A 21,178-nucleotide genomic window follows, 5' to 3' on the forward strand; every position below is an offset into this window, starting at 1 on the left:
TCCATATTGAATTAGTATGCAATTGTCAATGTTGGAATGAACAGAACTTGAATAAATGGCGTTTATTTGATGTTCAGCAACAAAAGAGTAAGTATTTGCTTTAATGGCTAAGGTTTTTTGTTTGTATGATCCTCACACAAAACACACAAAAATATCAGTTGCAGTATTTTCTTCAGGTCCTATTTTACATTTCATTGACCTTATGCCATAACATTATAAATACCCTTGGCCTAAAAAACATGATATAGTAACTATGATGGTTAGTTGAATTTTATGTAATTAACACATGTCATTTGTACACATAATAGATTGGCCAACTGAAATTGGCGAACTGGCGAACTGAAATATATTGCTTGATTCTCCCCTTACACTTCAGGCTACCTGCGCTGCAATTACATTGTACTTACAAGGGTGTGATACATTTTTACTAATGTGGCATAAGGTCTACATTTTGTAAAAAGTTCTTCTTCCTTCTATAGGTAAAAAATAGACCAGTCAATTCATTTTCTCCACAAATATCCATTTAATCTTCACACATTTACTGAAAATCACAGTTTATTGAAAGAACACAGAAAGGTCAAATAACACAAATAAATGTAGCTAGGAGTAACTACTCAGTGCATGGCACATTCTCAGGGAGACGACTCATTGTGAGTCTTTGGCTCTTCACCTCTAGCATGTTAAAGGCAGAAAGAGCTCTGAAATATTAAATGTTGAAAGAAGTTGGCCAGCCAACTTGAGAGCCTATATAGTTCAAAATATGGAGGAGAGAGTAAATTAACCTTGCTACAATGACTGACAAACCATATTTGTAAGTTTGGTGTTACAGCAGTTTTTGATAATGGGAGTACTTATATACCAGAATATCATGACCTTACCAGTGCAAAGGGATTTATTTAGAAATAACACACATTTACTGTAGAAAGTAGTGTCCTCGCTCTGAAAAAAAACTATGAACAATCATAAAACAAGTTACCAGTGCCATTGCTACCTTTAAAAGAAGTCTAGAATGCATGCCATTTTATTATGCAGGTTTTCAATCGAGAAAGTTCAAAATTTCAGGGTTGAGAAGTTTGTTTTCATCCAACAATTCCTGTGTCTCGTCTGCAAACTGTGTGTGTGTGCACGTGTGTGTGTGTGTGTGTGTGTGTGTGTGTGTGTGTGTGTGTGTGTGTGTGTGTGTGTGTGTGTGTGCGCACAAGTATGTGCTCTGAAAAAGATCTCCAGATTTTATGCATCTCCATTGATATCCCATCCATTCAGTTGTTTTTGTGTAGTTTTGTGTTTTTGCTGCCTCCCTCTACATCCTCCCTGTCATCGGAAGGCTTTGCATTAGATTTTCCAATCTGCGCTGCAGTCCTTTGCTGTTGACAATACAAAAGACAGGAATGTATAGCTCATTAACAACAGTGTCAGAGTAACAGTGAAACAACGGGCTACTGTGCAGAAACAATATAGGTTTAATGACAGCAGTACTAACAATACAGCAGTATTACTTAACAAATACTGCAATCAATATATATTTTTTTTTAAACTTGAAGATGAAAAGCTGCTGTAAGTAAATTATTGTGTGATTTATAACTACGTTTCCATCCACAGTTTTTATGCAAGTAAAGTCAAACCTTATAAAAAAAATCATGACAGCTGTGATAGAAACAGGATACAAATTATAAATGCCGACCAATAATTTGTTAGTTTGACATGGTGGGATCTTTTTGCGTCGGTTCAATTAATTATGTGAGAAATGGTGGTGGAAACTCTTTAATTTGCAAATATTGATATAATGACTAGAGCTGAGCATTAACCAAAATGTATTAAAAAAAATAATTAATTGACCAACATCAGTTCAATTATTTGAATTCCTTTTCATTATGTTTTTTTTTCCTGCGCAGTTTCTCTAGAGATTAATTAGATCAAGCCCAAAGTGTGCAATGTAGTAGAGGGTTGTAGTTTCCAACAGGCCAATATACAACATAGTTTTAGCGTATAAAATGTGGTAATTAACTACAATGACCATAATCTATTGCGCTCCTACTTGCCCGGTCTCTGTGGGCACGGAGACAGAGAGAAGAATGCACGATGTAGAGGGATAGAGAGCAGTTCCTTTGCGAGGTATCTGTACCTGAAAATACATGATCTAAGTATTCCTTATTTACTTTGGGAACTAATAACATTTTGATTTTGTCAGACCGCATAGGCAGCAGCACTATAAAGATGAGATGATGACTTGGGATGAAATAAAGTCAGCTAGCATCTGTTTAGTGTTAACCAATGTCACATTGCTGGATGCCTTGATGCTTGCCGAGTTCTGCATGGCGTTGGGCCAGTAACCGAAAGGTTGCTATATCGAATGCCCGAGCTGACAAGGTAAAAATCTGTCGTTCTGCCCCTGAACAAGACACTTAACCACAACTGTTCCTAGGCCCTCATTGTAAAAATAATTTATTCTTAACTGACTTGCCTAGTTAATAAATAAAGGTTAAAAGTTTAAATATCACACTGTCAGTGGCCTAGCCTTTCATTGCCTGAAGTAAAGCCAATACAAACAAACAACAGATACTAGTTAAAGGTTAAAATAAAAAATCACACTCTGTCAGTGGCCAAGCCTTTCATTGCCGGAAGTAAAGCTGAAACAAACAATCAACAGATACCTGTACAGATGTAGGATCTTAATTTGATCACTCTGTTGCAGTGTATTTGAGATTTACAAAGGGTTCTGAAGTTTGTAATTGACTATTTGAAATTTCAGGCTTGATTTTCCCTTACAAAACATGCATCAACCACTACAAAAATGTCCATTCCTTTTAATCCACACAATAATTCACGTTTCATGTTGCTGCAGGATTATTTTCCTGCTGTAGCAAACTGGCTAAATCAAATATAATGGTATTTGTCACATGCTTTGTAAACAACAGGTGTAGACTAACAGTGAAATGTTTACTTAAGGGCCCTTCCCAACAATGCGAGAGAAACATCTATAAAAATAATAACACAAAGAATAAATAAGGAGTAAAGATAATTTAGCTATATACACAGGGTACCAGAACCGAGTCGATGTACAGGGGTGCAAAGTAATTGAGGTAGATAGGTCCATATAGGTAGGTGTAAAATGACTAGGCAACAGGATAGATAATAAACAGTAGCAGCAGTGTACTGTATGTGATGAGTCTAAAGAGTTAGTGCAAAGAGGGTCAATGTAGATATGGGTAGTCTGTGTAGCTATTTGGTTGACTATTTAGTAGTCTCATGGCTTGGGGGTAGAAACTGTTCAGGGTCCTGATGGTTCCAGACTTGGCGATTCGGTACCACTTGCTGTGCGGTAGCAGAGAGAACAGTCTGACTTGGGTGGCTGGAGTCTGACAATTTTTAGGGCTTTCCTCTGACACTGCCTGGTATAGAGGTCCTGGATGGCAGGAAGCTCGGCCCCAGTGATGTACTGGGCCATACGCGCTACCTTCTATAACACCTTGCGGTCGGATGCCAAGCAGCTGCCATACCAATCCGTGATACAGCCAGTCAAGATTCTCTTAATGGTGCACTGTAGAACCTTTTGAGGATCTGAAGGCCGATGACAAATCTTTTCAGCCTCCTGTGGGGGAAGAGGCTGACTAAATACTTTTTTGCTCCACTGTATGTGAGTGCTACAGGTTACTTTGGCATTCTTGGGCACCTGGACTATGGTGCTTTGCTTGAAACATGTACTGTAGGTATTACAGAACCGGTCAGGGAGATGTTGAAAATGTCAGTGAAGACACCTGCCAGCAGGTCAGTGTATGCTCAGAGTACGTGTCCTGGTAATCTGTCTGGTCCCGCAGCCTTGGTGATTGTTAACCTGTTTAACACACATTGGCTACGATGAGCGAGATCAGAGAGTCATCTGGAACTGCTGTTGCTCTCATGCATAGTTTAGAGTTGCTTACCTCAAAGCGAGCATAGAAGGCATCTGGTATGCTCAAGTCACTGGGCAGCTCATGGCTGGGTTTCTTTTTGTAATCTGTGGTAGTTTGCCAGCCCTGCCACATCCGATGAGCATCAGATCCGGCGTAGTAGAATTAGATCTTAGTCATATATAGACAATTTGCCTGTTTGATGGCTCGTCGGAGATTGTAGCAGGATTTCTTATAAGTGTCCTGATTAGTGTCCCGCTCCTTGAAAGTGGCAGCTCTAGCCTTTAGCTCAGTGCGGATGTTGCCTGTAATCCATGGCTTTTGGTTGGGATATGTACGTATGGTCACTGTGGGGACGAATTAGTCGATGCACTTATTAATGAAGCCGGTGACTGATGTGGTAAACTCCTCAATGTTATTGGATGAATCCCGGAACTGTCATGGCTGGCTGAAGGACTGGACCAAAGTGCAGCATGGTAAGCATACATTTTTTATTTATTCAAACATGACGCCGAAAAAACGAAGAACAAAAACCAAACCGTGAAGCTTTGGGCTATGTGCCCTGAACAAAGACAAAGTTAACTTCCCACAAAACAGGTGGGGGGAAAAGGGTACCTAAGTATGGTTCTCAATCAGAGACAACGATGGACAGCTGTCCCTGATTGAGAACCATACCAGGCCAAGACAGAAATATAACATAGAAAAAAGAACATAGACTACCCACCCCAACTCACGCCCTGACCAACCTAACACAAAGACATACAAATAAACTAAGGTCAGAACGTGACAGTACCCCCCCCCCAAAAGGTGCGGACTCCGGCCGCAAAACCTGAACCTATGGGGGAGGGTCTGGGTTGGCGTTTGTCCGCGGTGGCGGCTCTGGCGCAGGACGAGGACCCCACTCCACCATAGTCTTGGCCCACTTAAGTGGCGCCCTTGGCGCGGCGCCCCTCACCGCTGACCTCGGACTGGGGACCCCTGTGGGCCCCGAATGGACGGGAGATTCCGGCAGCACCGGAGCGAAGGACGATTCCGGCAGTGCCGGAGTGAAGGGAGGCTCCTGACTGACGGGCGGCTCTGGCAGCTCCTGAATGATGGGCGGCTCTGGCAGCTCCTGACTGACGGCGGTTCTGGCAGCTCCTGACTGACGGGCGGCTCTGGCAGCGCCTGACTGACGGGCGGCTCTGGCAGTTCCTGACTGACGGATGGCTCTGGCAGCTCCTGACAGACGGGCGGCTCTGGCAGCTCAGGACAGACGGGCGGCTCTGGCAGCTCAGGACAGATGGGCGGCTCTGGCCTGCCGAGGCGCACTGTAGGCCAGGTTCGTGGTGCCGGCACTGGTGGCACCGGGCTGGGGACACGCACCTCAGGGCGAGTGCGGGAGGAGGCACAGGATACACTGGGCCGTGCAGGCGCACTGGTCGGTCTCGAGCGCAGAGCAGGCCCCACCCGTTCTGGCTGGATGCCAGCTTCCCCCCAGCAAATGCGGGACGCTGGCACCGAGCATACCGGCCTATGAATACTCACCCCCGGTAACGTGTGCATCACCCCATAGCATGGGGCATGACCAGTCCCATGCTCATCATGGTAAGCATGGGGAGTTGGCTCAGGTCTGCTTCCTGACTCTGCCACACTCCCCGTGTGCCCCCCCCCCAATTTCTTTTGGGTGATGCCTCTCGGGCTTCCTTGCCAGCCGTGTTCCCACATACCGCTGGTTCCTTTCTCCAGCTGCCTCTGCTCTCCTAGCTGCCTCCACCTGTTCACATGGAAGGCGATCCCTTCCCGCCAGGATCTCCTCCCATGTGTAGACTCCCTTGCCGTCCAAAACGTCCTCCCATGTCCAGGAGTCCACCTTACCATGCTGCTTGGTCCGTTGGTGGTGGGAAGTTCTGTCACGGCTGGCTGAAGGACTGGACCAATGTGCAGCATGGTAAGCGTACATTTTTTCTTTATTCAAAAATGACGCCGACAAAACGAAGAACAAAAACCAAACCGTGATGCTTTGGGCTATGTGCCCTGAACAAAGACAAAGTTAACTTCCCACAAAACAGGTGGGGAAAAGGGTACCTAAGTATGGTTCTCAATCAGAGACAACGATAGACAGCTGTCCCTGATTGAGAACCATACCAGGTCAATACATAGAAATATAAGATAGAAAAAAGAACATAGACTACCCACCCCAAGTCACACCCTGACCAACCTAACACAAAGACATAAAAAGAAACTAAGGTCAGAACGTGACAGAAACATATTCAAGTTTGTGTGTGCGAAACAGTCCTGTAGCTTAGCATCCTCTTCATCGGACCACCTCCGTATTGAGTGTGCCACTGGTACTTCCGGTTACAGTTTTTGCTGGTAAGCAGGAATCAGGAGGATAGCTTTATCATCAGATTTGCCAAAGGACTCGATAAGACGGATTTCAGTTTCCCTGCATTAAAATCACCGGCCATGAGAAGCGTCGCCTCTGGATGTGTCCTTGTTCAGACACGACTCTGAGAAACATAGGATAGGATAGTCTTGAATGGAGCTCTTCCAGTTTGGTCTCTAGTGATTGTACATTGGCCAACAAAACAGAGGGCATGGCAGTCTAGATGCTCGCCGAGGTAGTTTAATTATGATGCCACCTCGCTTACCTCTCTTTCGACTCCACTTCCTCTTTTCAAGACCTGGATGATCAGGGCCTGGTCCGGGGTAAACATAACGTCGAGAGCTGCTGACTTATTGAATTCGAGCAGGTTAGTAACTGCTGTTCTGTTTCCAGAAGCTGTTTTCAGTCATAGGAAATTATGGCAAAGAAATTTAAGATCAGCATTAAAAAACACATAAAATAGCAGAATTAGTCAGGAGCTCATAAGACGGCAGCTATCCACTGCAGCGCCATCTCAGCCATCTCAGCCAAATTAAGATCCTACATCTTTAGGCTACATTTATCCTGTCAGCTTTAGTGACGAACAAACTAATATCAGTCTATCAAGCAAAACACACCCTGAAAGAAATATACATTTCAGAAAAAAATACAAAATTGTTGTTATTCTCAGTCTTTTTGAATGGTGACTACCCAACATGGCAGTGGAATTTAGGGTGACTTAAGGTCTCTTTCGTCTCCCTCAGTCAGGCTGTTTAGTATCACGTTCTGGGTGGCTGGCTACCACATGGCCCTGTCAGTGAGGGATCAGCCCCTTTGTGAGCACCTCTCCATTTTTATTAGTCAATCTGACAATGACCACAGGAGGGAGAAAGCACTGGGCCTTCGCTTTTCCAAAGCTTGCCTGTGACCTAATAATATTGTCACGTTCATTCTATTTAACCTTTTCTCGTCCCAGGTTAGTCTCTATTGTAACATAATCTCTTTTACCAGGGACCCTGGTAAAAGACGCATAAGGTTAAGAACGAGGTTAAGAATAAACACTAGTTTGAATGTGGGTGATTTAACAGAGATCATACTGTAGGTAAGGTATAGCCATATCCCCTGAAAACGGTTACAGAATCGATGGTAGCAGATCCTATTTAAGCATGACAGAGATGGAGAAATCCCACTCAAAATGCATGGCAGCAGCTCAGTTACACAGTGTTACACTACATTGCAATGGGATCTGTGTCGCTATACCATCTGCCACATCCAAACAGGGTTGACACTGCTTCCTTATGATTGAGCGAGCCAGGCTACGGATAAGTTTGGCAGGGTGCAATGCAATCAATATCAAGGTTCAGTAGATTGTGGTGGCATTTGCTGTAACAATATGTATGTACATGCAATGTATTGATTTCACCATAACATCCCACACAGTGCCATTGTCACAAGAGAAATTAGAAAATTCACATGGGGAGAAATGCAAGAGTCACCTTGTAGAATGGGTATTATGTTATGTACATAAGCATTTAAATGCTAACCTGCTGTTCAAGCAGCTTTTTACTGTCGGGAGAGGATTCTGTCTCCGTCTGGTTTTGGAAGCAATCCCCGCCAATCTGTTGTGAGACAAAGAAACACAAACTTCAATGTATTTATTTATGTGACTGGGACAGTGCACATGAATTAAAATGTCAGTGTACATCTATGTAAATGTGCCAGAGTTAGCTAAACAGATCATTTTCATCTTAACTTCATAAGGCCTGAACAAACAAGCTGGTCTAATGAAAATGCATGAGATGAAAATAACTATTTTGCAATAGATTAAAACAATGTTCACTGTGCGTGTCCATGCATTCATGTGTAAAAGTCATACAAGGACAGCATTAGAGCCAGTGTGATCATTTCAAAGACAAAACTTCAATATACAGAGGTGGGATCCAGGTCTCTCACAACTTGTATCCTTTCACTGTTGGATGAAATTAGAATCCAACATTTCCCTTTGAACAGATCTACTTTACTCGTTACACCTACAGTGCTGTACTTTGGCTCAACTACCACAGATAATATGAAGACATACACCTCAATCTCCGTTTCTACCCTCCAGTGTGGGTCCTGGCAAATAGTATTTCATTTTGTTGTGACTGCCACATCATCTTTGCGTTCGTGGACAGCTACCACAGAATTCATATAGCTCAGTGGCAGTTACAGTTGAAGACGGAAGTTTACATACACTTAGGTTGGAGTCATTAAAACTTGTTTTTCAACCACTCCACAAATTTCTTGTTAACAAACTATAGTTTTGGCAAGCCTTTTCTGACATCTACTTTGTGCATGACACAAGAACATTTTCCAATAACTGTTTACAGACAGATTATTTCACTTATAATTCAGTGTATCCCAATTCCGGAAGTTTACATACACTAAGTTGACTGTGCCTTTAAACAGCTTGGAAAATTCCAGAAAATTATGTCATGGCTTTAGAAGCTTCTGATAGGCTAATTTACATACTTTGAGTCATTTGGAGGTGTGCCTGTGGATGTATTTCAAGGCCTTCCTTCAAACTCAGTGCCTCTTTGCTTGACATCATGAGAAAATCAAAAGAAATCAGCCAAGACCTCAGAAATAAAAATGTAGACCTCCACAAGTCTAGTTCATCCTTGGGAGCAATTCCCAAACGCCTGAAGGCACCACGTACATCAGTACAAAAAATAGTACGCAAGTATAAACACCATGGGACCATGCAGCCGTCATACCGCTCAGGAAGGAGACGTGTTCTGTCTCCTAGAGATGAACGTACGTTGGTGCGAAAAGTGCAAATCAATCCCAGAACAACTGCAAAGGACCTTGTGAAGATACTGGAGGAAAGAGGTACAAAAGTATCTGTATCCACAGTAAAATGATTCCTATATCAACATAACCTGAAAGACCGCTCAACAAGGAAGAAGCCCCTGCTCCAAAACCGCCATAAAAAATCCAGACTATCCTGATGTGCAGTTGCAAACCAAAAAGATCATACTTTTTGATGAAACAAAAATAGAACTGTTTGGCCATAATGACCATCGTTATGTTTGGAGGAAAAAGGGGGAGGCTTGCCGAAGGACACAATCCCAACCGTGAAGCACGGGGGTGGCAGCATCATGTTGTGGGGGTCCTTTGCTGCAGAAGGGACTGGTGCACTTCACAAAATATATGGCATCATGCAGTTGCAAACCAAAAAGATCATACTTTTTGATGAAACAAAAATAGAACTGTTTGGCCATAATGACCATCGTTATGTTTGGAGGAAAAAGGGGGAGGCTTGCCGAAGGACACAATCCCAACCGTGAAGCACGGGGGTGGCAGCATCATGTTGTGGGGGTCCTTTGCTGCAGAAGGGACTGGTGCACTTCACAAAATATATGGCATCATGAGGGAGGAAAATGACATGGATATATTGAAGCAACATCTCAAGACATCAGACAGGAAGTTAAAGCTTGGTCGCAAATGGTTTTCCAAATGGACAATGACCCCAAGCATACTTCCAAAGTTGTGGCAAAATGGCTTAAGGACAACAAAGTCAAGGTATTGGAGTGGCCATCACAAAGCCCTGACCTCAATCCTATAGAACATTCGTGGAACTGAAAAAGTGTGTGCGAGCAATGAGGCCTACAAACCTGACTCAGTTACACTAGTTCTGTCAGGACGAATGGGCCAAAATTCACCCAACTTATTATGGGAAGCTTGTGGAAGGCTACCTGAAATGTTTGACCCAAGTTAAATAATTTAAACATTCTTAAAATAAAGTGGTGATCCTAACTGACCTAAGACAGGGAATTGTTACAAGGATTAAATGTCAGGAATTGTAAAAAATGAGTTTAAATGTATTTGGCCAAGGTGTATGTAAACTTCCGACTTCAACTGTACATTTCCTAAGAGTCACTCCTCAGTTTACAAACACAAATGTTTAAGCAACATTTAGGCCTGCTCTATCATTTTGGGGACCATAAGCGAGATTTGGTTGGGGGCCTCTTGACCTTGCAGGAGAAACTTGTTAATGGCCTACCTCTTGGTGGTGGAGAGAAAAAAATGCAGTTTTAATGTTAATGTCCTGCAATTATTCACATTTTACCATGGGGCGTAGAGATAATGTTGCAGTTTTAGAGCACATTTTCTGCAATTCTACACACTGTTGCATGGGCCAGAGAGAATATTTAGTTGTTTTAAAATACATTAATGCAATTGTACATATTTTTGCCATCGGCGGAGAGAAAACGTTGCAATTTTAAAGCAAAATTGCTGAAATTCTACATATTTTGCAAAGGAGTGGAGAGAAAACGTTGCATTTTTAAGCAAATTTAATACAGTTTTACACATTTGCCATGGGATGAAGATAGAATGTTACAGTTTTAAAGCAAATTTCCTGCAATTCTACCCATTTTGCCATGACTTATGCCATGTTAATATGCTACACGTATCTGAGTATGCATGCCTTGCATGCCCAGTCAGTAATTTGGCCATGATTACTACAAGGTTTAGATACCTGGCTAGATTAATTTACTTAGCAATCTATAAAATGTTAGTTGACATGGACTAATTGTTATGTCAGTCACTGACAGTGACTGCCATAACAAGAGGAAAACTGTTGATGCACTACCAAATGTCAAAAGGTGCAAACCTTCTAGAACTTGGGACCAATGTTCCCTAAAATGTTTTCTGTCACTGAGCAAATTTCAGGTCTGCAGAGTGCAAAGTTGAACCTTGTGAAAGTTCTGTGCAACTTCCGGGGCGACTTTACTGTGAACACTGATGCTGTACCTGCTTTAATTGACTGTTTTAACAGCGGCCAAGTAGGCTACTCTGGCAATTTGATCATAATGTAGGCCTACCAGAGTGGCCTACCATAAATAACTATGGAGAAAATGCATCACATAACATTTTATGTTATGAAAGATCAGCCTACAGCCAATGTGTGGTGTTCCATGAGACTTTTGAAACAAACATGCAGGGCTTGACATTAACCTGTTAATCCACAAGGAGTTGACTGAACATTTTGTTGTGTTGATAGATGCACTTAACAAAATTTAATTAATTATTATTCTCAAATTATTACTCTAGAGAATTAGACAAATTATGCTACCCTCTGCTTATTGGCTACTTAGCTTATTCAAGCCTGTCTCAAAATACAACACAGCACCTTTTTATTTTTTTACTCTTCCCAATTTTGATCTTGTCTCATCGCTGCAACACCCCTACGGGCTCGGGAGAGGCAACGGTCGAGTCATGCATCGTCCGAAACATGACCCACCAAACCGCGCTTCATAACACCCGCCCGCTTTACCTGGAAGCCAGCTTCACCAATGTGTCGGAGGAAACAATTGACGAACGTAGTCAGCCTGCAAGCGCCCGGCCCGCCACAAGGTGTCACTAGAGCGCAATGAGACAAGTAAAGCCCCCCATGGCCAAACCCTCCCCTAACCCAGATAACCACGGTGTCAATTGTACGCCGCCCAATGTGACTCCTGGTCACATCCGGTTGTGACACAAATGTGCGCACGTGGCTACATGCAGCTCTCGCTTTAGGGGGGTGCATTTGCAGATACAGTACAACCGTATGACTCTGAAAGGTCAATCTGGGTTCAGAATATACAGATTATTTCAATTTCAATAGAAAAGTACAGACATTTATTATTACATAAAGATAATACTCTTCCTTCTTTCTAATCACATCATCCAATATGTTAATTAATGCTCATCACACATTTGTTAACGAGATAGTTCCCTAAAATGACAAATGCTCTATCTCTATCCTATGGATGGATAACTGGCAACATTGCTAAAGCTTGTGTCCGTAAAATGTATATCGGTTCAGAACTTTTGTGATGCATCGCAGTTCAAAATATATGGCAAATAAAAATCGAACTGGATCATCTTTAGAGATACCGTAGAGGGAGGGGTTGAGGGTAGCTGAAGGACGGGATTAAAAACAAAGAAAATATAACTATTGTAAAATACATTGTGTCCGTAAAATGAATATAGTATGTATAAGATGGAAGTAAAAGCCTAAGTGTTGTTGTCTATTAGTTTACTCCAATTAAGGGAGGGGTGGTAAGGTTAAGATAAAATAATAAAGGAAAACATATATTTTTTTAAATATACAGTATCAGCCAAATGTTTGGACAGACCTACTCATTCCATGGTTTTTCTTTATTTTTACTATTCTCTACATTGTAGAATAATAGTGAAGACATCAAAACTATGAATTAACATACTGTATATGGAATCAAATTAAAATACATTTTATATTTGAGATTCTTCAAAGTAGACACCCTTTGCCTTGATGACAGCTTTGCACACTCTTGGTATTCACTCATCCATCTTCATGAGGTAGTTGTTACCTGGAAGAATTACAATTTCTTAGGTGTGCCTTGTTAAAAGTTGATTTGTGGAATTTCTTTCTTAATGCATTTGAGCCAATCAGTTGTGTTGTGACAAGCTATGGGCGGTATACAGAAGATATCCCTATTTTTTAACAGACAAGTCCATATTATGGCAAGAACAGCTCAAATAAGCAAAGGGAAACGAGTTAATCATTACTTTAAGACATGAAGGTTAGTCAATCCGGATAATTTCAATAACTTTAAATGTTTCTTCAAGTGCAGTCAGAAAAAACATCAAGCGCTATAATGAAACTGGCTCTCATGAGGGCCGCCACAGGAAAGGAATACCCAGAGTTACCTCTGCTTCATAAGATAAGTTCAGTAGAGTTCAGAGTTCAAGTAACAAACCCATCTCAAAATCAACTGTGGCCTCCATCATTCTTAAATGGATGAAGTTTGGAACCACCAAGACTCTTTCTAGAGCTGGCCACCCGGACAAACTGAGCAATTGGTGGAGAAGGGCCTTGGTCTGGGAGGTGACCAAGAACCCGATGGTCACTCTGAAGGAGCTCCAGAGTTCCTTTATGGAGATGGGATAATCTTCCAGAAGGACAACCATCTCTGCAGCACTCCACCAATCAGGTCTTTATACTAGAGTGGCCAGACGGAAGCCACTCCTCAGTAAAAAGCACATGACAGCCCGCTTGGAGTTTGCCAAAAGGCACCTAAAGACTCTCAGACCACGAGAAACCAAGATTCTCTGGTCTGATAAACCAAGATTGAACTCTTTGGCCTGAATGCAAGTGTCACGTCTGGAAGAAACCTGGCACCATCCCTACGGTGAAGCATGGTGGTGGCAGCATCATGCTGTGGGGATGTTTTTCAGCTGCAGGGACTGGCAGACCAGTCAAAATTGAGAGAAAGATGAACAGAAGAAAGTACAGAGAGATCCTTGATGAAAGCGCTCAGGATCTCAGACTGGGGCGAAGGTTGACATTCCAACAGGAGAGCGACCCTTAGCGTACAGCCAAGACAACACAGGAGTGGCTTCGGGACAAGACTCTGAATGTCCTTGAGTGGCCCAGCCAGAGCCCAGACTTGAACCCAATCTAACATCTCTGGATAGACCTGAAAATATCTGTGCAGCATTGCTCCCCATCTGCAGAGAAGAATGGCAGAAACTCCCCAAATACAGTTGTGCCAGGCTTGTAGCATCCTACCCAAGAAGACTGTAATCACTGCCAAAGGTGCTTCAACAAAGTACTGAGTAAATGGTCTGAATACTTATGTAAATGTGATATTTCAGATTATTACTTTTAATAACATGTTTTTATTTTGTCATGATGGGGTATTGTGTGCCGATTGATGAGGGATTTGTTTTTAATCCATTTTAGAATAAGGCTGTAATGTAACAAAATGTTGAAGAAGTCAAGGAGACTGAATACTTCCCGAATGCACTGTCGGACCAAATCCAGGTGGTCGGTCACAAATGAGATCCCCAGAAAAGACACAAGGGGATAGTAAATAAGACCTAATAACATAACACCTACAGAACATGTTTTGGCTGAAGCCGGTCAGTAAAACCAATTATTCTAGTCTTCTGGTCTTTTTTTTCAATTCTCCAATATCTGATATGTCTCTAACACTAGCCTGACCGACTATACCAGCCAACACAACTGTCCATTGAAGCTGATTAGGTTAGTACAAATACATCTTACGACATTACCTGTGTGCAGAGCTTTGAGCACTCTGGAAAACACTCATCGCTTCACTGAAATCATCACATAATTTGGTGAATTAATTGTCTGTTTGGATAAACATGATGTGCAAAAATGTTTATTGCCCTAGGCATCTTTTGCTGTTAAACTATGTTGGAATGCATGTTCTTAAACTCAAACTTTGACTGGCGAGAAGGATCCTAAAAAGAGATCATAGTTGTTTCACAACACCATTTTGAAATCCCCAAGCTCATTAATTGTGTATGATACAGGACTATTAAAAGTGCTAAGGGTGGTTGGTGAAGCTGCCTATAAAGAGGAGATTTAAGGATTGCAGTAAAACAATTTCTAAATGTGCACATTGTAAGAGAACACATGGTAACACTTTCTATGAGGCGTGCGCGCCCACACACACACACACACACGATGCCTTACGCATGCATTTATCATGCCTTGATGTATACTTATAGCGCATTATAACAGTTGTTTTCAACTGTCATAACTCATTTCTAATCTCTTGACGGTGTCTTGACGGTGTCTTGACGGTGTCTTGACGGTGTCCTTGGGGGACACGTCTCTTTGCAGCAGGATTTCCCCTTTTACGGCGCTGCCAAAATTATATCATCAATAACACGACAGGAGCGAACATTGTTTTTGGCACGGATTCATTAAGGGACTATCTTTTTGACACGTTTCTCCATAGAGGGTAATTTTCTGTCTGGAAAGGATCCCTCTGGACAGTGCACTGTATCTCCCCAGTGTCCCTCCGCCTCATTTCTGTCATGGTTATTGATAATCACAAGTCAAGAAGAACATTTCTCCCTGGAACTGTCCCTTCCCTGCCGCCCAATCCAATAGAGTTGGGCAGTCATATTCGGCTTCCTTGTCCAGGCATCATAACCGTTTTGGGGTAAAAGATTGAAGGATTAAAATGAATTTAATGAACAGATGAAGCTGCTGGATTGGGGCCTGAGGGTCACAAATGGGCTATTACAATTTAATTAGTCCAAAGGCTCACCTTTTCCATCTGGCAGGCCTTGACTCCGGGATTACTTTCTCTCCTCATTACCCCAATGTTCGCAGGCGATTTACTGGCCATGATGATTCTCTGAACCTTCGGGATATCCTGCGAGAAAAGAAGTGCGGAAAAAGGAGTTGTTTAGGAATTCTAAATATGGAAGGTGGAACATGACAGGTATGGGTAAGGTTTGTATAAGCCATGACACATAGTGTAGCTCTGTAGAAATAGACCATGACAAGAGATTTAAAGTGGTTTGTTTTTCATTGAACTGGACAGCCCGGTGTATTTTCATTTTGCTTATACCACAGCCACTGTCCATAGAGAAAAATAGATTTTTAAAAATTAGATATGATTTCACTTCACAAAAAGCTATGGGGGCTGATGAAATGGCTTTCTGCACCCAACGGTCCTGCTACTCAAGGAACACAAGAGATGCCATGTCTTTCGTAATTCATGCACGGATGGTTCTGTTCTCTGAACAGGTCTCACAGCACAGAGATCTGAACTGAAATATGAACAAAAAAAACAATAACATTTCAAATAGACAGAAATATGCAAATTGCAGAGATCCTACGCAAATCAACCAAAACATTTGACATAGTTTTCTTGAATACTTCACTCCGTGCCACTTCCCTTTCAATCTGCATGAATTAATCCTGTCCATCTCATGGACTTCGTTAAAAGAGAGATTTAAACTCATTCAAATGAATGTTGCATATTTTTAGAGATCCAATGTGTTCTGGCCATAGCAATACTTCTCTACACTGTAAAAAAAATAATAATACCAAAAATAAACTCTGTTTACCCCTGCAACTGATTTCATCTGGAGAATCCATCAACAAGTCAAAAGGGATGTTCAGAGAGGAAGCCAGCAAATAAAGATCCCGATTTTTCCTCCGGCAGTAAATTACTGCCCCAAGCATTCCACAGAATCCACATTCCACACATCATCTTCAATTACTTTGATGAAAATTGCATGCTATCACCACCGCAAGACTTGGCTTCCTCCCTAGGCCTGTTAAATAGGAAGAGACTTCCACCCTGATCTTGCTGATCCCGGCAACCTCTCACTAATGAATCTTTCACCGGCAGGGGATTGTGTCTGCAGCCAAAGACTGGAGTCTTATCTAGTAATGGTTGTTTAGTGGAGCTTAAGGCCCATTATGTTTAGGAACTCAAATACCAAACATAATGCTGAGAGGGTAGCTGGTACACACAAATATCCCAGATCTTAACCACTTTGGAATCCAAAGACAGCAAGAGGGCGTTAGCATCAGAGTGCCTGCATAAGCATTATATTTTGTGAAGCTGTAGAGGAAATAATGGTAGGCTTTTAAACCTTTCTCATTTCAATGATGTAACATTATATTGTTTTCTGTGCAAAATAATTGCCCTTTGATCACAGACAATAATGGCCCCCGTTGGGCTAGTCGGGCATACTAACAAATATCAGCATGTCCAACAGAATGTGTTTAGTAGCTATTCATTTCTATTAAATACCTAATAGATAACCAAATATGCAATGGAGACTGGGCCATGAAAGGGCTAATGGAATACATTTGGTTACATTTGTAAGAGGCCCGGCTTGCCTTAGCATATCGAGTCCATTAGAGTTGTCCTCACAAGAAAAGGAGGAAACACCGCATGGCAAATCGACAAGCGAAATGTGGGGTGGTGTTACGGTTGTCAGTGGTCCCCATTTTTTGTCCATCTTTGACAGTGATTTTATATTAGACGTGGGCCCCTTCACATTGAACAGACAGCAACAACAGATGGGGAGGACTAGTCATCTTTACAGGGAGGAGAACCATCTTTGATTCACGCCGCAGACAGTATCCGTGGATATAGCAGCGGATGGCCAAAGGGGCTGCACAGGATGGAGTGGAGCTACGTGGATGCTAATCAAGTGAGAGGTAAAATCTTGATTTGCATAAGCAGGTCCCTGGCACCTATACTTATGTTTTCCCTCTGTCGTCTTTCCTTTTGTCAGACCCGCTACCCTCCTTCACACCCCACCCTCAACCCCCGCTTGGAATATGAGACGAGGCCCAGCACAATTCACTCACATCGGCTGTAATGGAGTCATCTTCTGCCGTTGTGAACATTGACTATAGTTTATATCTTTGGAAATAAAGTGGCCATTACATTTCTTGTTTTATGTGGTGCTTCTGTGTGGAGGGGTATTGGAGCGTTCTCTGAAAGAGCTGTAGAGTCCTCTGGGTGGCACATAGCTAATGTCAAGGCTCTTAGCTTGACACCCAACACACCGAGAGGCAGAATGACTTCTGACTGCATCATGGAGAAAAGCCTCTTAGAAACAGGATTGCTCACTAGGATCAGGGCCGATAAGAAACTACAACACAGCTATGATTGACTTCGATATTCTGATTTTGATATGACTGCAGTGGTTGACTGATATAACCTGTGATTAGGTCCAACATGACTTTGCACAGCGTATAAATAAAGTGAATGAGGTGTAGTTCAGAACAGATTAATGTGATGGAAGAATTGAGCTCAATTTCGGGTTTCATGTGAAAAAGACACATCTTTTTTTTTCTTAAAAACAAAATCTATGCCCTCAAAGGGTTCATCCTCTTTGCAATGCTGCTGACAAATTTTGCTTACATATGATTGGGCAGAGTATTTATTTATATTCTTTATAGAGGTAAATCACTTTTCTATTTATTGTGGAAAGCTACTAATGATAAGCTACCAATGATCTAGAAACCTACTCCATTACAATTCATATTTATTTTTCTTATCATCCTTTTTTGGGTGGGTGGAGGATGTTAGGCCTATCTCTTGTGACAGTACTTACCCAACTAATCTTAGTGACAGCCAGGTGTCAGTATAACAAATCAGCTGTCATTCCTGTACGCTAGTTACTAATAGCGCCCCTCAAAATAAATGCTTACTGCTCTTATCTATACAATCACTCCCAACATATCCAACTTTGAGTTATTGTGGCTAGTTGGTGTTTCACTGTGCACTCTATCATAGTGACCGTTTTTGTTAATGAAAACTTGCATATAGAGGTTCCCCAGGTTAGTCCTCCATAGTTCTAATCCTGTTTTCACTAGATAACTTTTCCCTTACCGCTGTCACCCTTGGTTTGTCTCAGGGGATTAAGTCCTTGGCCTTTTGTTAACTGCTGTATGAAGAGAACTTTGAAAGACATTCAACAAAAGAAAGTGTCACATTTAATTATATTTTTTTTTTATTGAAAACAAGAGCCCGATCGCACACCCTTACAGTGAAAAATAATTGGGTCTTATTTTCCTGGCAATAGAGTGTGAAGAGTAACATAAGTTACACAAATGCCTGCTGTATTTGGACATGTTATTATTTTGAGCAACTTCTGCAATCCTATTTGCCCCGACTATTGTCTTTAGTTGTAATTATGTTCGGAACGTCTCCTCTCCAGAGAGTGTCACTAGGGGCATTTGGTTGAGAAATCGGTACTTGGCTCTGTGATTGTCACCCCGGAAATCTAAATTGATCATCTGCTGCAAAGTTTATGCCCATTGAGTGTGAGTCAGAGTGTGCATTACCTTGGCGTGTGGCTGCTGAAAGGTGACTCTGGAGCTGTTGACGAGTGAGGAGTATCTGAACAAGTGGGTGGGGGTGGCGGGGAACCTGTGGCTGCTGGTATGCTGGTTGTGCAGAACAGCAGAGAAGCAGATGTGCACTGTGTCCTTCAGTGCCTTCAACTGAGACTCCTGTTCCAAGAAACAGAGGCATGCAGATATGAGTCTTTGACCATCCATCCATGGTAACAGTAAATAAAAATCACTGGGGCTTCCCCTTCTACATTCATTTGACAATTCCCTCAATTACACACCAATTATTGTATATCCACCCACTGATAAAATGTAACCGTTATCAAATCAAATTTGATTGGTAACATGCGCCGAATACAACGTCACCCTGAAATGTTTACTTATGAGAACATTCCCAAAAATGTGGTTAAAGCAAGACAAATATTTGCTAAATAAAAAAGGAAATAGTAACACAATAAAATAACAATAACGAGGCGATATACAAGAAGTATGAGCACTGAGTCAATGTGCAGGGGTGCGGGGTAGTTGAGGTAATTGAGGTAATACACTGTGTATATATAGGTAGGGGTAAAAGTGACTAGACAAACAGGATAGATCATAAACAGAGTAGCAGCGGCGTATGTGAAGAGTGTGAAAGTGCGTCTATGTGTGAGTGTCTGGCTTCAATACGCATGTGTGTGTTAGCGTATGTAGTGTGCGTTTGGAGTGTCAGTGTAGTATGGGTGAGTAGAGTCTAGTGAGTGTGCATAGAGCCAGTGCAAGAGAGTCAGTGCAATAATAAAGGGGATCAATAGAAACATTGTCCAGGTAGCCATTTGATTAACTGTTCAGCAGTCTTAAGACTTGGGAGTAGAAGCTGTTCAGGAGCTTTTTGGTCACCAGCCATTCCACAATTATGCATCCATCCCTACACCTACTGTAGAATGGCACATCGAAGCTCCTTCTCCGAAGCATCCATAAATATAAATAAAGCAGAGAAAACTGTAGGGCATAAGTGTACTCTCCCTGGTCTAAGGCACAGCATCAAAGTGCTAGCTGTGCCACTAGAGATTCTGGGTTCATGTCCAGGCTCTGCCGCAGCTGGCCGCGACCGGGAGACCCACAGACACATTGGTGTGGTTGTCTTCCGGGTTAAGCGGGCATTGTGTCAAGAAGCAGTGCGGCTCGGCTGGGTTGTGTTTCGGAGGACGCACGGCTCTCGACCTTCGCCTCTCCCGAGTCCGTGCGGGAGTTGCAGCAATGAGACAAGATTAACTACCAATTGGATATCGCGAAATTGGGGAGAAAAGTGGGGTAAATAAATCAATAAAATGCAATAAATACATAAAAGCACCTCTCAAAATTTTTGCCATCGCAAAGCACTTCAACAGGTCAGACCGAGAACATTACCCCCGAGGAGAAATGAAGAGGAGAAACACAATACAAACAAGAAACGGCAACATATCAAAGTGAAAGACGAAAAAGTGATGGATTACGATGAAGTAAAAGTTTAATGACATCCACCTTGTCCAGTGAGGCCTTTTCCAACTCTTCTTTGGCAATGGTCAACTTGTGCTCCAGATCCATTAGCTGCTGTCCCTGTGGAAAGACGAGATACTTGAGCTGAAACAATTGAACTGTTGCACTCTTGCAAACACAGCAATTTCCTAACCTACCGTGTCTTGACTACTGAATATAGATTAGGCGGTCACTTCAGTCAGAGGCGCTTACTAAGGCTAAGTGTAAGACTTGCTCTGTGTGGGTCTTCACTTTTGGCTGAAATCGAAGGTATTACCCCAAAAGCCTACATGAAAAACACGACAGAATCAAGAAGATTTGATTCCACATGGCTCAATTGCAGTACATACCAAACTGTTTGAGCAATAAGGTGAATTGGGATAATGAATGGTACTTTAATTAACTGATATATCACAAAACTACCTTTTTTTACAATCCGTGAAAAAGGCAGAATATTTGTGCAATTTCAAGTTCCAGTATTCCAACAGTTTGAGTCCAACAGACTGAAGATGTAGCCTACAGTCGGGCTTTTAGGAATACCAATACCCTTCTGCGTTTAACTTAATATAAAACATATCCACAACTTATCCCTGTATGATGTGGTAACTGTAAGCCAAGCTATAGACTGCTAGACACTTTATCCTCAAAAGCAGCTCAATGTGTAGTGCATACTTTAGGGTTACATGCTATAGAAGGATAAGGTGGAGGAAAGGGATCAAACCTGGATGTATTCAAGACCGTCTCGACTAAAACAAGATGGCGCCTCACCAACGGTTTGATCTTGTCAAT

General features: G+C 42.2%; 1 protein-coding gene across 1 annotated transcript in view; it reads right to left on the bottom strand.

Moving 5' to 3' along the window:
* Positions 1–499: 499 nt before the first annotated feature.
* LOC135546763 (leucine zipper protein 2-like) overlaps positions 500–21,178 on the bottom strand; it is a 195,853-nt gene continuing 175,174 nt past the window's right edge. The window contains exons 8-12 of the mRNA XM_064975403.1: positions 20,396–20,470; positions 18,884–19,051; positions 15,330–15,437; positions 7,779–7,853; positions 500–1,364 (exon numbers count right to left, since the gene is read on the bottom strand). Coding sequence (XP_064831475.1) covers positions 1,260–1,364; positions 7,779–7,853; positions 15,330–15,437; positions 18,884–19,051; positions 20,396–20,470 — 531 coding nt within the window. The 3' untranslated portion in view covers positions 500–1,259. The remainder of the gene's footprint in view (positions 1,365–7,778; positions 7,854–15,329; positions 15,438–18,883; positions 19,052–20,395; positions 20,471–21,178) is intronic.

Source organism: Oncorhynchus masou, chromosome 1 (genome assembly GCF_036934945.1).
Source record: "Oncorhynchus masou masou isolate Uvic2021 chromosome 1, UVic_Omas_1.1, whole genome shotgun sequence".
In the NCBI taxonomy this organism is placed as follows: Eukaryota; Metazoa; Chordata; class Actinopteri; order Salmoniformes; family Salmonidae; genus Oncorhynchus; species Oncorhynchus masou.